The 14,723-nt window shown below is 43.0% G+C and overlaps 1 protein-coding gene across 6 annotated transcripts in view; it reads left to right on the plus strand.

The window, feature by feature from the left end:
* The window catches only part of LOC147008515 (neurotrypsin-like), a 99,514-nt gene extending 85,117 nt beyond the window's left edge, over window positions 1-14,397 (plus strand). For 5 of the 6 annotated variants that reach the window (XM_085864177.1, XM_085864175.1, XM_085864174.1 and 2 more), the window contains 2 exons: window positions 6,831-7,105; window positions 10,408-14,397. In XM_085864177.1, the coding sequence (XP_085720303.1) occupies window positions 6,831-7,105; window positions 10,408-10,709 (577 nt within the window). In that variant the 3' untranslated portion in view covers window positions 10,710-14,397. The remainder of the gene's footprint in view (window positions 1-6,830; window positions 7,106-10,407) is intronic. The other variant, XM_085864179.1, reaches the window with a different exon arrangement.
* The last annotated feature ends 326 nt before the right edge of the window (window positions 14,398-14,723 follow it).

Genomic DNA, 14,723 nt, shown 5'->3' on the forward strand with positions numbered 1-14,723 from the left:
GACCGTCCGAAGACTTCAAATAAAGGCCCGGTGAAAGGCCGACAATGGCGCGCGAGTTTTCCCACCTTTTTTACGGCGCCGGAGCTGATGGGAGAGGCTGCGAGAGCTCGCTGGCGATTGGTGGATACGGGGTGTGAGGCGGCCGTGAGGAGGGAACACCCCTTTTCGAGGAGCTTCTCGAAAGGGCGAGAGGAGAGGCGGAGCCAAAAAGGGGGTGGAGCAAAGGGGCGGAGCCCCGCGCTATATAGGGCGGACCGCGCGTGGGCTCGCTCTCTTGGCGGACGTCGTGTTTGATATATATATATATATATATATATATATATATATATATATATATATATATCTCTCTCTCTCTCTCTCTCTCTCTCTCTCTCTCTCTCTCTCTCTCTCTCTCTCTCTCTCTCTCTCTCTCTCTCTCTCTCTCTCATCATCGTGTTGGATTCCTCCTTTCTCCTGCCTGGATCATCGCGTTTGATTCCTCCTCTCTCCTGCCTGGATCATCGCGTTGGATTCCTCCTCTCTCCTGCCTGGATCATCGCGTTGGATTCCTCCTCTCTCCTGCCTGGATCATCGCGTTGGATTCCTCCTCTCTCCTGCCTGGATCATCGCGTTGGATTCCTCCGCTCTCCTGCCTGAATCATCGCGTTGGATTCCTCCTCTCTCCTGCCTGGATCATCGCGTTGGATTCCTCCTCTCTCCTGCCTGGATCATCACGTTGGATTCTTCCTCTCTCCTGTCTGAGACGTCGTGTTTGGACTCGTCGGGCTCTGGATTGTCGAAGGCTCGTCTCTCCCTCTGGGCACCAAGTTGTGAGGGTTGCGAGCAGTGGTCCTGGGTCGAGGCGCGCACGAGAGGAGAGAGTGCCGGAGAGGGCTCGCCAACCGTCGCCCCTCGAGGGGGCAGGTAACCTGCTATGGTCTCGCGGGACCCGTTCGGTCTCCCAGGTCCCATGTCATAAAGAGCCAAGTGGTCCAGCCTGACCCCCTTGTCTGTGAGGGGGTCTTTTCTTTCCATTTCTTTTGCTTTTGTATGACTGCTGTGGTGCCGTGTCCCTATAAGTTAGACCTGTGTAAGTGACTGTACATTGCTCGTATTCAGTGGTAACGCTTTTCTTGTATGTTGCATGATTCCTTGCTTGTGTTGTGTGTGCAATATGTGCTTTGTAATAAATGTCCTTGTGTGAAATATCCCATTCGTCGTCTCTTTCCCCATTGAAAGTGCCATCTTGAATCGCAGAATAAATTAGTAGTGGGCTTTGAACACCCAGGGTAAAGAAGAGAATCTGATCCGTCGAGGTCGGCGATAACGCCGCTTGGTTATCACTGTAGCATGGAACGGACCGCTTAAGCGGTCCGTGTCCTAGGCCCACCTGCGGCGAGGTACAATCGCCCGGTCGACTACTCGCGCAGGTACCTAGGTAGGTCGAATTTGGCGAGCAACCCCATCCTGCGCAGGTGGGCAATTGGCATGATCGTGGTGAGGTTAAACCCCCACCCGTGACTGGCTCCTGGTGGTAGTTCCAGGAGGGTCACGACTGAATTGTCCGTCCGGTGGGCGACGCGGTTGCGATTGGAGTTACGCAATCGCTCGCACGCCTGGTGGGCCAGAATTCGTCACAATATATATATATATATATATATATATATATATATATATATATAATCTCAAAGCCGACATACGTATAAGGCCTAAGTCACATTTGCCACGGCGGCCGTGGGGTCTCCAAAATCTACCGGCACTAGCAATTATACGGCGGCCGCAGTATTTCCACGGTCACACAATGTAGCAGTCACATATGCTTTTATTTTTCGGGGAGCCGCACGGCGTATTTATAAATTGTGGAGACCGAAAACGTGGTGGTGCCGTACGGTCTTTGATTTGATGTCGCACGGTGACCTTAGGGCGTCCCTGTGGCGGCCATATAATGTTCAAGGCAGACGCAAGGTAGCCTCAAGGTGCCCGCAAGGCGACCGCAGGGGGCCCTCAGGCGAACGTGCGGCCAGACGGACGGTAACGAGTGGGTATATTTACCAGTTCTTTTTTACTGAAATAAAAATATAAGTTCGGAATATACCAGTACGTGGTGCCCCCAGAATCCGAATTTAATTCGTTCCAGGAGGCTGTTCGGATTGCAAAAAGTTCGATTCCCAAGCTATTTTCCCAATAAGAAATAATGGAGTGAATTAATCTGTTCCTGGACCCCAAGAAAACCCACTTTCAAGACACTTTCAACTGAAATTCCCCATGTTTAAGGTAAAATAAGATGAGTAAATGACCTTCGGTGGCGGTGTATTGTATGTAAACTGGTACAATCACCAATCCAAAGGTCCACACAGGCTCGAGCTCCGGCCTGGGTTCTGATCGCTTGCGCACTCTGCGAGCGCTGCCCCCAGGGCAGCTCATCAAACATGATGCCCCCAGAACCACAATCACTTTCATCAAACGCATCGGGCTGAGGTAATCATGGAAATTCCAAATTACAACCGGTTTTTCTGTGAAATTAAATCCTTGCCCGACAGTCCGTCACACCACGTGATCGGATTGCTTTTTTGTTATTAATTAAAACACAAGATGAGTAAAAAAAAACAACAGCACAAATCAAGGTGAAAACATGAGGTAAAGTAGCGATCGACACACGAGAGATGCTTTCACGAGGACTTCCACCGACGAACTGAATGAAGAAAGCGCGGAGATGCGGCTCGAACAGGTGGGGAGACATGTGATCAAACATGAACGCTTCGTTGTGTTCAGTTTTTTTTTAAATGTATTCGGTTTTTAGGGCAAAATTCATTTTTCATTGATAAGAGCTTACGGCAGCCACACGAATAATGCAAGCCCACTGTACGCCCTACGTACTATCAACGTGGAACACATCTACCTCACAGCTTGGCTTGTCGAATTGCTACGGCGAACGTAGAAATGAAAAATGTTATAACTCCACGTTATAATTCCACGGCGACCCCTACGGCCTGTAGAAGATAGCCAAACGGCGAAGGGCCACCCTGAGGCCACCGCACGTTTCTGTCAATTCAGAGGGCGTACGGCCGCCGTATTCTCGCCGTAGAGCAAATGTGACTTAGGCCTAAGCACCATTTAAGGCAACCATATATCCTCTCTTCATTTTGGAAGCTTCCAACTAGCTTGCTTTTTGAGCACATATAGAATCTCCCAAAACACACACACACACACACACACACACATACACACACACACACACACACACACACACACACACACACACACACACACACACACACACACACACACGAATATTTTGAGATCTGAGAGGACTTCGTTCCACCTGATGAAAACGACACGTGTATAGAGGTAACAACCAACGACACACACACACACACACACGTACACACACACACACACACGTACACACACACACACGGAGATAACAACCAACGACACACACACACACACCCCACATATGGAAATAACAACCAACGACACACACACACACACCCCACATGTGGAAATAACAACCAACGACACACACACACACACACACACACACACACACACACACCACATATGGAGATAACAACCAACGACACACACACACACACACACACACACGTACACACCCCACATATGGAGATAACAACCAATGACACACACACACACCCCACATATGGAGATAACAACCAACGACACACACACACACACACACACACACACACACACACCCCACATATGGAGATAACAACCAACAACACACATACACACACACACACACACCCCATATATGGAGATAACAACCAACGACACACACACACCTCACATATGGAGATAACAACCAACAACACACATACACACACACACACACCCCCCATATATGGAGATAACAACCAACGACACACACACACACACACAGACACACACACACCGCATATGGAGATAACAACCAACGACGCATACACACACATACACGCACATACACACACATACACACACATACACACACATACACACACATACACACACATACACACACATACACACACATACACACACATACACACACATAGACACACAATCACACACACAGTCACACACACAATCACACACACAATCACACACACACACATACACATACACATACACATACACATACACACATACACACACACACATACACATACACATACACATACACATACACACATACACACACACACACACACACACACACACACACGTCATGAAAAATACCTCTCGCTGCCTAATTCAAAACACTTCACTGTACTGGAAAGTGTGGGGACAGGAATACTGTTCTGTAACAGGTGGGGACCTGTAATAACCCCTCTCACCTGGAGTGTTGCTCCATGATACACATTTACATAGAGAATTTGTCTCCCCTCTCCCCCCCCCCAACACCACCGGCAAAGATAACAACCCCCCTCTGCGTACTAATTGTGGTCTGGTGATACAATACTAATAACACATTTACATTTTACAGAGCGAAATACACAAATGTAGCACACACCGATCAATCTTATACATCACAGTGTTCTCTAAGATGTTGTGATGAGGTAAATATTTACTTATGGATGAAAAACAAGATAATTGAGCAATGTCAGGTATAAATATGAGTTCTCTTCCGAGGAACTTCAATGCAAGAGGAGGTCATTAGGCTCATCCAAAGCCTGTGCTATTATTGCCAACTTATAGTTGTTTGTCCATGCTCTATCCTTTTAAATGCTGAGTGTCAAGCAAGGAAGCGGCAGCACATACCATTCTTAAACTTTGTTATGACTCGGCCGGGGTTGGAACTGCCGATCTCCCAATCAGGGTGAACTATTATGCTGCCGAGGTTGGTAAGGGATGGCATTCTTTACGTTGGGATGGCCCAGAAACAAAATGGCCACTTCATTCACATAGCTGAATACAAAAGTGCTATCTTAAAATCCCTGCTGAGGTGGATAACACGGGGATCTGATACAATAAACGTCCAGGTGCAAACACAATCCCAGAATTACATTGGTATTGACTCCTTGCACAACTGTCTTGAGGATATGAGGCACTGCGAGGAGGAGTGATGTTAGGGCCACATCGGCCATTTTGGAGTTAATGCCATATAGCACTATTTTAACCCTTACCCTATCATCCGAGCCTATAATCATCATATCATTAAACCAGAGTTGGTGTCAAAGCCACCCAATGCTCGCCTGCTTATACATTTATCATTTTTAAAAGACGAGTCTAATAATTAATATTTTTTATAATTCTCTAACAATTTTTTTTTTGGGGGGGGGGGTGTTTGGAAATCACTTAAAGCATGTAGAAATGCCAAAAAAAAAAACATTTTTTTCTCTAACAAATTTTTTTTTGGGGGGGAGGCAAGTTCAAAATCTAATAGCATGATCCTTGGACCATACCTAACCCCCCACCAAGTTTCGTCGAAATCCGTCGAGGAGTTTTTCCGTAATACAAAAAATTTAACATTTTCACGCTCACGCCGGGGTAATCGCTATAGCTCTGTTCTTCGAACAGGTGAGCTAAAAATGTCACTTACATCACTCCTCCTCGCGGGGCCTCATATGTGCATCGCATTCCTCCATTACGATAGTGTAGAATATTGTCATTTTTCTTTACAGGGAGGAACACCAACCTTTAAAATATTTGCTTCATTACTACTACTACTACTACTACTACTACTACTACTACTACTACACTGATCCATATGTCCAACTAAGGGGTGGAGTGACCCCAACAACTGTAAGTGTTGTGCCTTCTGCCAACATTCATGTGGGCTACGGTCAATCTCATTGGTGCACTGGCGTAGTCACGAGAGTCTTGGGCATCCTCGAGGACGTCACCAGATTCATTTGGGACGGTGACTGTGGGAAGGGTTCAGGCGAATTTAATGCACGAGTTATTCACACACAATCTCTGATTATATTTCAAGTGTCACATGTGAAGTGGTTTCCTCAAGGGAACCTCACAGGGTGTGGGGACAAGATGTGTGGCAAGTCAATGAGCATTCTCAGTTCGAGCAAAATTGTGTCCAAGCACAATAAGGCAGTCATGTGGAGTAATGATGATGTCTTCATGAAAGATGTCACGTTTTCAAAATGCTATGTTGTCAAGGACGTTACTGCTCTAAAATCATTTTATTTCGTCTTAAAACTACAAGAAGAAGGAGAAGAAGGAGAAGGAGAAGAAGGAGGATAAAGATAAGAAGAAGGAGAAGAAGACGAAGACAAATTTGCTTATTTAGTTGCTGGTTTGCTACTTTAGTGATCTTAACACACATCTTATTGAAGATATGCCCTTACAAAAGCTTATGACTCCATCTTAGTGGAGATTTTCAAATACCATTTAGTATTTGGCTATGTGAATGAGGTGGCCATTTTTTTTCTGGGCCATCCCTACCTATAGAGCGCTACCTATAGAGTGCTACGGCATTCACTCTCTGAAACTTTTCAGGTTCAGAAATTCAGTCACAGTGATTGACGTTAGATCCATATTTAAATTCTGAAACCCATATAATTATCGACTTGTTTATTTTATTACACTCTCCCTCTCCAGGATCCTGAGCAAATAAACTAGTTTAAAAAGCCTCTCCATGAGGAGATGAGACAAAATTGAAATCGTAAATTTCAACATCAGTTTGATGTTTTCAGTTGATGAGAAACAATGTTTTTTGCTGTTGGATCATTGATTTAAGAGGAAATTTTTTTTGCTCATACAGTACTTGGCTTTTGTTTTGTTTGAAAGGCCATGTATGACTGAAATCTGTTGTGAATTAAATCTGCCTGTGCAATATTTCATTTTTAAAATTGCACTGTTCAAAGCATGATCCTTGCCCTGGTGACCAGTTATGGAGTGACAGACCTCAAACAATATGTGCTGCGGCTTGGGGACCATCACACATTGGAACGAGAGGTGTCAGAAATGGACGTGCATCTGCGGTATGTGGTTCTACAACCCAGATACAAGATGCATCTCAATGCACACGACATAGCGTTGGTACAGTTGGCTGAGCCATGCACCAGACTGTCTTCTCTCGTGCTTCCGGCTTGCCTTCCAACGAATCGCAGGGAACCGCAGCGTGGAACACAAAACTGTCACGTCACTGGCTGGGGAATTACAGGTATCCATTTCCGTTGTTACCTTCACAACCGAAGGTGGATGGAGGTTGTGTTTTCACCCATCTGTCTTTGTTTGTTTGTTTGTTTGTTTGTGAACAAAATATCTTAAAAACTTGTGGACGGATTCGGACGAAATTTGTTGTAGAGCTTAGGTATGACACAGACGAAATGATTAGATTTTGGTGAAGATACGGATCTGAAACGCGATCTGAGAATTTTTTAAGTGATTCTCCACCATTGAGTGATCGGGCTAAAAGGATATATAGCATGATATATGAAAATGTTATGGACGGATTCGGACGAAACAAGGTGGATGAGTTAGTTTGGTGACGAGAACAAGCCGATTAAATTTTAGGTCAGGTCTGAATCCGGATCTGGCCTATCAGTGAGATACAAAACGTAAACTAATCAGCTTGGCGGAGGTATGCACTCTACCGAGTGTCCTTCTAATTGTTGGTTTTGTTTCTCCGTCATCTTCTTAATTACCAAAATTAATCTTTGCCCTTACCTATAAACTCTCATTTTCTTCTTGCTCAGTGACCGACAAACTACTCTTTTCCTTGATTTGTGTAAAATAATACTGTACAAAAAACCATTAGTTAACTTTTTATTGCAGAAGACAGAATAGTTTTCTTGCATTCAAAAGTTTCTTCAAACATCAATTGAACTCTTTAAGTGTGTTAAACCATTATTTTCCTCTCTAGAGGAGAGGGTGTTGTATTTGGGTCCATTTGTTGGGTTTGTCTGTTAGTGTAGTAGATAGTAGAAAAATCGTGCAAATTATGATACAAGCATCAAATTTGGCATTTCTGTTCTGCAGGGCTTTCTGATCAAATCTGCCCGATTGGCCATTTGAAAATCCAAATTTTGAAAAGTTTGAAAAAAAAAAAAAAACTTCCAAAAATTCTGAAGTCACAGCTGGCTGAAATTCTTGAAGTGCAAGTTAACATCCCAGACAGAGAACCAAGGGGAGATGTAGTCATCATTGATGGCTCAGCACTTATCAATGCCCTACCTCCACGCACTTCAAAGATATTTGATGGCTATGCTAAAGAAGACATCATCCCAAAGGTAGAATCCTATGGTGCCAGGTATGAGAGCGTGGACGTAGTGTTTGATGTGTACAAGAAGTCAAGTCTGAAGTCCGAGGCAAGGTCGAAAAGTGGGCAAGGAATCAGAGGAACAGTGACAGGAACCAGTAAGACCCCAAGTAACTGGAGAAGCTTTCTTCGAGATGACAGCAACAAAACTGAGTTGTTTCACTTCCTTGCAGAAAAGATGTGTGAAGCACAGTCATTGTCACAAAAGGAGAAGATGCCATTAGCAACACAAGGAAGTCACTGGATGCTGTCTCCATGTTGTCATGAAGAAGCTGACACTCGAATATTTGTACACGCCAGGGATGCAACGACGGATGGTAGCAAGTCCATTATCATTAAGGCTCATGACACGGACGTACTAGTCATAGCAATATCTGTACTGCCATCCTTACAGGAACTAGGTCTTGAGAACTTGTGGATTGCCTTCGGCCAAGGAGCCACGGTGCGATGGATTCCAGTCCATGAGGTAGTTTCTGCAATAGGGCCTGAGAAAGCTAGAGGGATCCCATACTTCCATGCGTTCACTGGATGTGACGTCGTGTCTGCCTTCCGCGGTAAAGGGAAGAAAACTGCATGGCAGACTTGGAATGTCTTTGATGATGTTTCTGAAACATTCACCAATCTCAGCCAGCATCCAACATTGATTCGTAATCTTGACTTTTTTTGAAGCTTTTTTTTTTCAAATAATTCAAAATTTTGATTTTCAAATGGCCAATCAGGCAGATTTGATTAGAATCCCCTGGAGAACAAATGTGCCAAATTTGATGCTTGTATCATCATTTGCACGATTCCTCTCAAAAATTGCTGTTATCTGCCCCACTATGTCTGTCTGTCCACACATGTGCTAATGTAGGCCACAAATGCCACATGGTGATAGTATTACACGTTATATTTTTTAAGAGTACCTCTACAATGTATGTACAACAATGCGAGTACATCTTTGAAGTATGTTCAATTAAAATCACACAAAACAAATCCTGGTGAGGTCTGCATTCTCTGAATGCTCTTTCTAATTTACATTGCCAAAGGTAATCTGCTGTTAGCAGAGAGAGAATAGATGAAAGACATGCCCTTTCTTTGTCCTTTTCTGGAATATGTTGTTGGTGTAAAATTTTAAATTTGGAAAAATGAATCTTAAGATGTCATTCATGTATTCCAAGGCAAATGTATACACGATAGTACAGAGAGGTTATTGTACCAACCGGATAGATAATCAAAATAAAAATAATGTATTCCAAAGCGAGACATTACGTGTGATTGTCCATGAAATGTGCTAATTTTGTGCCTGAGACTTCCTCTACATGTGCCTCAAAAGGTTCTATTTTGCCCTCGTTGCCAGAATAGCAATTTTTCATTTCTTTAACAGGGTCGAAAGCTCATGGTGGAGCTACAACACAAATCTTATACACACACACACACACACACACACACACACACACACACACACACACACACACACACACACACACACACACACACACACACACACACACACACACACACACACACACACACACTTCAATGCTGGAAACACATGTACAAGAGCACTTCTTCTTCCTCAATGCAGAAAACACATACATGCAAGCACACAGTACATGAGACAATACCAGACTTCACTTCAGAAAAACACACCAACTGAGCATGCGGGAAGTGACGTAACTTCCGGGACGCTCTCAGTACCAGAAATACCATCTTTATGATGTTGCTCTTCTCTCTGCACTCAGTGGGGCAATTAAGGAAAACCTTCTTCCTCCCCATATATGTCATGAACCTTAAACAATTGGAAGCAGCACATACCATTCTTAAAGTCTTTAGTATGACTCCACCGGGGCTGGAATTGAACTGCGAACATCCCATCAAAATTATGCTATTTGCCCCAGAATGCTTTGCACAGACCAGCACCAGCAGCCATTAGGGTATGCAAAATTATATTATGCATGCGAGATGTGAGTTAAATGGCTCACATAGCTTCTAAAATCAGTCGAAGATACTTGGAAAAGTACCTGGGAGAATCAAAAAGTCGAAAATACTCAGGGCACAGCCGTACAATCAGCCAATGATGCTACCCCGCAGCCTTGTGCTGCATACGAACGAAGAATGTCTAAATAGCTTGACCAAATGTGCCACACAAAAGATGATGACAGGCTTGTTCAGAGCAGCTTGCCATGTTCACCTTCTCTCCTCCCTCTATCTCTCCTTCCTAGGGAAGTCCTACCCCCGAACCCTTCAACAAGCCTCATTGCCTCTCCGTCGTGGTTCGGTATGCCGCCATCGCTATGGAAACCGCTTTACAAGACGTATGGTGTGTGCTGGGGGCAGTACTGGGGTAGATACCTGCAGCGGAGACAGTGGAGGGCCTCTAGTTTGTCCACGGCAAGACGGACGTTGGGTTGTTCAAGGCGTAACTGCCTGGGGTCATGGCTGTGGAGATCACAGTTCGCCAGGTGTATACACACGTGTCGCTTCATATTTGGGCTGGATTCACAGGGTGGTGGGTGTGCAGTGATTTTTGTGTGTCAGCTAAATGGGGGAGGGGGTATATGTGGTATCAGCTGACTGAAAAGGCCTTTTATAGCTGGACACAAAATTTAAGTGAGAAGTTGAATGAAGACCGAACTCAGTTTGGTTGATCTGATATGTTACAAATATGTGAGGTCAAATTAAGATTAGATGAAGGGGTGTGCGATTTTCAATAATGGAGAGTGGTGTGAAACTACCAAGTTAAGATTGTATTGTGTGATGTGAAGATGATTCAAGAAGGAATTGTGAAAAGGAAAGGAGTGGGTCAGAAGTTCAAATTAGAGATAAGAGTGATATATAATAAAGTGAACATGTAGGAAAGTCAAAGAGGTGAGAAGTGGATAATTAAGTCAGATGATGTGGGATGCATTTCAATTGAATGATGTGGTTTTGAAATTGAATTAGGTGGTGATGTGTGAAAATTGAATTGGGTAATAATGTGTAAAAATTGAACTTGGGGATGTGCTTTGAAATTGAATGAGGCACTGAGTTGGATTTTTTTTTTTTAATACCGGGACAGATATTTTGGTGTCAAACCATTACAATGATGTGCGTCTTCACAGGAGCAAACTGGGAGTGCAATCCAACGTTGCACATTTGATTGAATGTGCACAGCACATATTGGCACTGTTGAGTTGCTCGATATCACGAAAAGTTTTAATACATTTTTGAAAAACGCAAATGTTCGGCTGTATTTTGGCAAGTTTTTAATGTGATATATCCTGGAGGGAAATAACGCTGTGTACACTCAATGCTTATAACTGCAAGTCCAAGGAATACTTTCTAAAATCTCGATCTATGTGTTTGTTTTGTTGTCAAATTTGAATCTTGTTTTTTTTTCATTTCTATCACAAGGACCACACAAGCTGAGTAAAATAATTTCATTTTATTGTTGGAAACTGCGGTCAGCTATATTGAAGAAAAAAATGTGATTGCTCGAAAAATAATGAATGAACCAGAAGTATAGCATACTCGCAGACTTACCCAGCATTGTGCAGGAAGAGAAACATGAACAAGTAACACTTTGTAGCCAAAGGAAATTGGGAAAATTGTAATACCCTCTATCACGAACACTAGGTGATGCTACACGGTACACATTTACATAAATAATGTACGCCCTCCCTTCCCCACCTCCCACACTCCCGAGTGAGGCTGCGACAACATAGCCTATGTTACCCCCTACACAAAGTTGTATTTGTACCCCGATTTTGGAGTTTGTAACTTAAAAGATGTGGCCTTGCATAGTACACATACATACAGAGAGTGAGAGATTTCTGCCTTTTATAGGTATATGTAATACAAAATTGAGGGATCTCATTATAGTTTTGGACATTTGCTACTAAGTACAAATATGCAAGCCTGCATATAAAAAACCAGTCTTGGACATGTGTTTCAGACTTGAGATTAAAGCTTCAGCAGTCATACATTAGCTGAGAATACAGTGCATAGATAGATAGGTTCCACAACATTGCCGATGATGCAACAATTCATAACACATGAAGGCTACTTTGAGCAAATTCCTCATTTTTATAACTTCATATGTTATCAGTGACGTTCGACTGGATTGACCAATCAATAGGAATTTGAGTGGAAAAGAAAGAACCTGGAAGGCTATAAGTGACTGAACATCCATTCAACCATTACTAAATTACTTAACACACATTTACTTTTACTCACTCACCAAACAAATAATATTACTTTCTGTGCTTTTTAAGGTGGGGGGGGGGTGAGGGGGGAGGTAAAGAAGGGAAGAGGGGGAGGTTACACAAGGATACACAAGTAGATGCAAGGATACAATGCTAACAGTTTATCAACTTAAGTTCACTCACTGGGGGGAGTAGTGTTGAGTGGTGATGAGAACAGTTAAGCAAGCACAGACATCACCAGGGTGTTTAAAACACATATCTAATATGACACAAAATGTCTTATTATTATTATTATGTGAAACAAAATTTATTTCGTTATCAATATTATTATTATTATTTTGTATCTTTTTTATTGGGTGGGGGGCGAGGGGGTGGAGATGAATAGTTTTATGACGAATGAACATACACAGACAGAACATTCACCTTTTGACGAGACCCTCTCACAGATATCACCATCATGACAACTACAACTAGAGAGTTCATAGAACACCTTACCCCACACAGTGTTTGAGTCTACAATTCAATTGAAATAAAATAATGATTTTAAAGGTCGTATAAAAAAAAACTCAGGAAGTTTAATGCTGCTGAAGCAGTCTTATACACCACCTTATTTAGCATGCCCAAATACTGCAAAAGTTGAGGTCTTTGGAAGCGATAAGGTGATTTGTGTTCTACAGTGTTCAAGTATGTATCTATAATTCCAGCAATGTGTGTGTGTGTGTGTGTGTGTGTGTGTGTGTGTGTGTGTGTGTGTGTGTGTGTGTGTGTGTGTGTGTGTGTGTGTGTGTGTGTTTGTGTGTGTGTGTGTGTGCGCGTGTGTGTGTCTGTGACCGCTGTTTCTCAACAACCACTGGTCCGATGTAATTGAAACTTGCCAGGTATATTGCTGCGGACCAGAGGATGTGCCTTTTCAAGGTTTGATATTAATCGGACAAGTGCTTCCCAAGTTATGGCCATTTATTTACCAAACCAATAACAGGACACGTTGCTGCGTAGGCATGGCCGATGGGGAAAGGGCGCCATTTAGTTACCAACAACAGGACACATTGCTGCATAGGCGTAGCCGTTGGGGAAGAGATCCTCAGCCGCGTTCCCCATTACAGGTTACAACGTACGGACTTCCGGATAGTGATGACTTACTGTATTCTAATTATTTCTCGATTTCTTATGCTTTTTTAGATAAACACAATGCCCCAATCCAGTCGTCGTTTACGAGAGTGAAGGAACGGCCTGTGTGGTTGTTTGAAAGTTTTTTTTGGGGGGGGGGGGGGTTGCACGTATGGCCACGCGAGAGTGAAGGAACGGCCTGTGTGGTTGTTGTTTCTGGCACGCGTTTTGAAAGTTAATTAATTAATGTTTTTTTGTGCGTACGTATGGGTACGTACTAGTATAATTGAATTGAAATAAAGTAAAGATTTTAAAGGTCGTCGAAAAAAATTATTCTCGAAGTTTACTGTCATTGATTCAGTGGTTATTACACCACTTTATTTCACATGTTAAATTAGTTATTTGTGCCTGTTGTTTGTGTCCTTTATGACATCCTTAAAAACAGTAAATTTCCTGTTTGGAATGATTTCAATTTTGTTTGACTGCCAGACAGGCAGAGTTAAAAAAAAAACTCTCTCCTCACTGCGCATGTGCAATCGGGACAAATTCAGAGACAAAGTACTATTAAATTTCAGATTCTTTTTCTGATTTGTGTTCAAAATATAACATTAAATTTCAGTTAAGTTGTTTGTCGATCATAAACTGATGTTTTGTGGCTGGATGGACAGACAGACAGACAGACAGACAGACAGACGTGAACCAATTGCTTAACCCCACTTTTCACTTTGCATGCGTGGGGTAAGCACCTATTCATCCCTCAGCTACCGACCATTCCTGCCAATGTCCATGTACTATTCTATCCTCAATGCTTCTCGGTACCTACCTCACTCAAATTGAAAACTATCTGCTGTTTCTGCTCAGGGCAACGGGAGGGAAATTGCTAAAAAAAAAAAAAGGAGGACTTTTTTTGTACACGAAATTGAGGCTCGTGGAAGTTAGAATATGGAACAGAACAGAACAGAAATACAGGAAATACAACATGGTGGATACTACAACATCATGGTGGAATGCCACAACAGAGGGGCACATGAAGGAACAATAGGCAAGGGGAAGGGATGTAGAACACAGGGAATGAACAAGCTAGATAAAAGCTCAAAAAAGAAAGAAGGGAGCTGAAAGAAGAGGAAAGGAAGACCTGGGCCAAAACAAATGCAACAACAAATGAAAGGACTGTGAATCAAGAGGGGATTAAAATAAAACATGAGGCGTGCCAGAATAGTTGATTAAATTAACCTCCTGTCGCTTCG

This window comes from Eptatretus burgeri, chromosome 18 (assembly GCF_056783735.1).
Source record: "Eptatretus burgeri isolate ZD-2024b chromosome 18, Ebu_testis_v1, whole genome shotgun sequence".
NCBI classification, from domain to species: domain Eukaryota; kingdom Metazoa; phylum Chordata; class Myxini; order Myxiniformes; family Myxinidae; genus Eptatretus; species Eptatretus burgeri.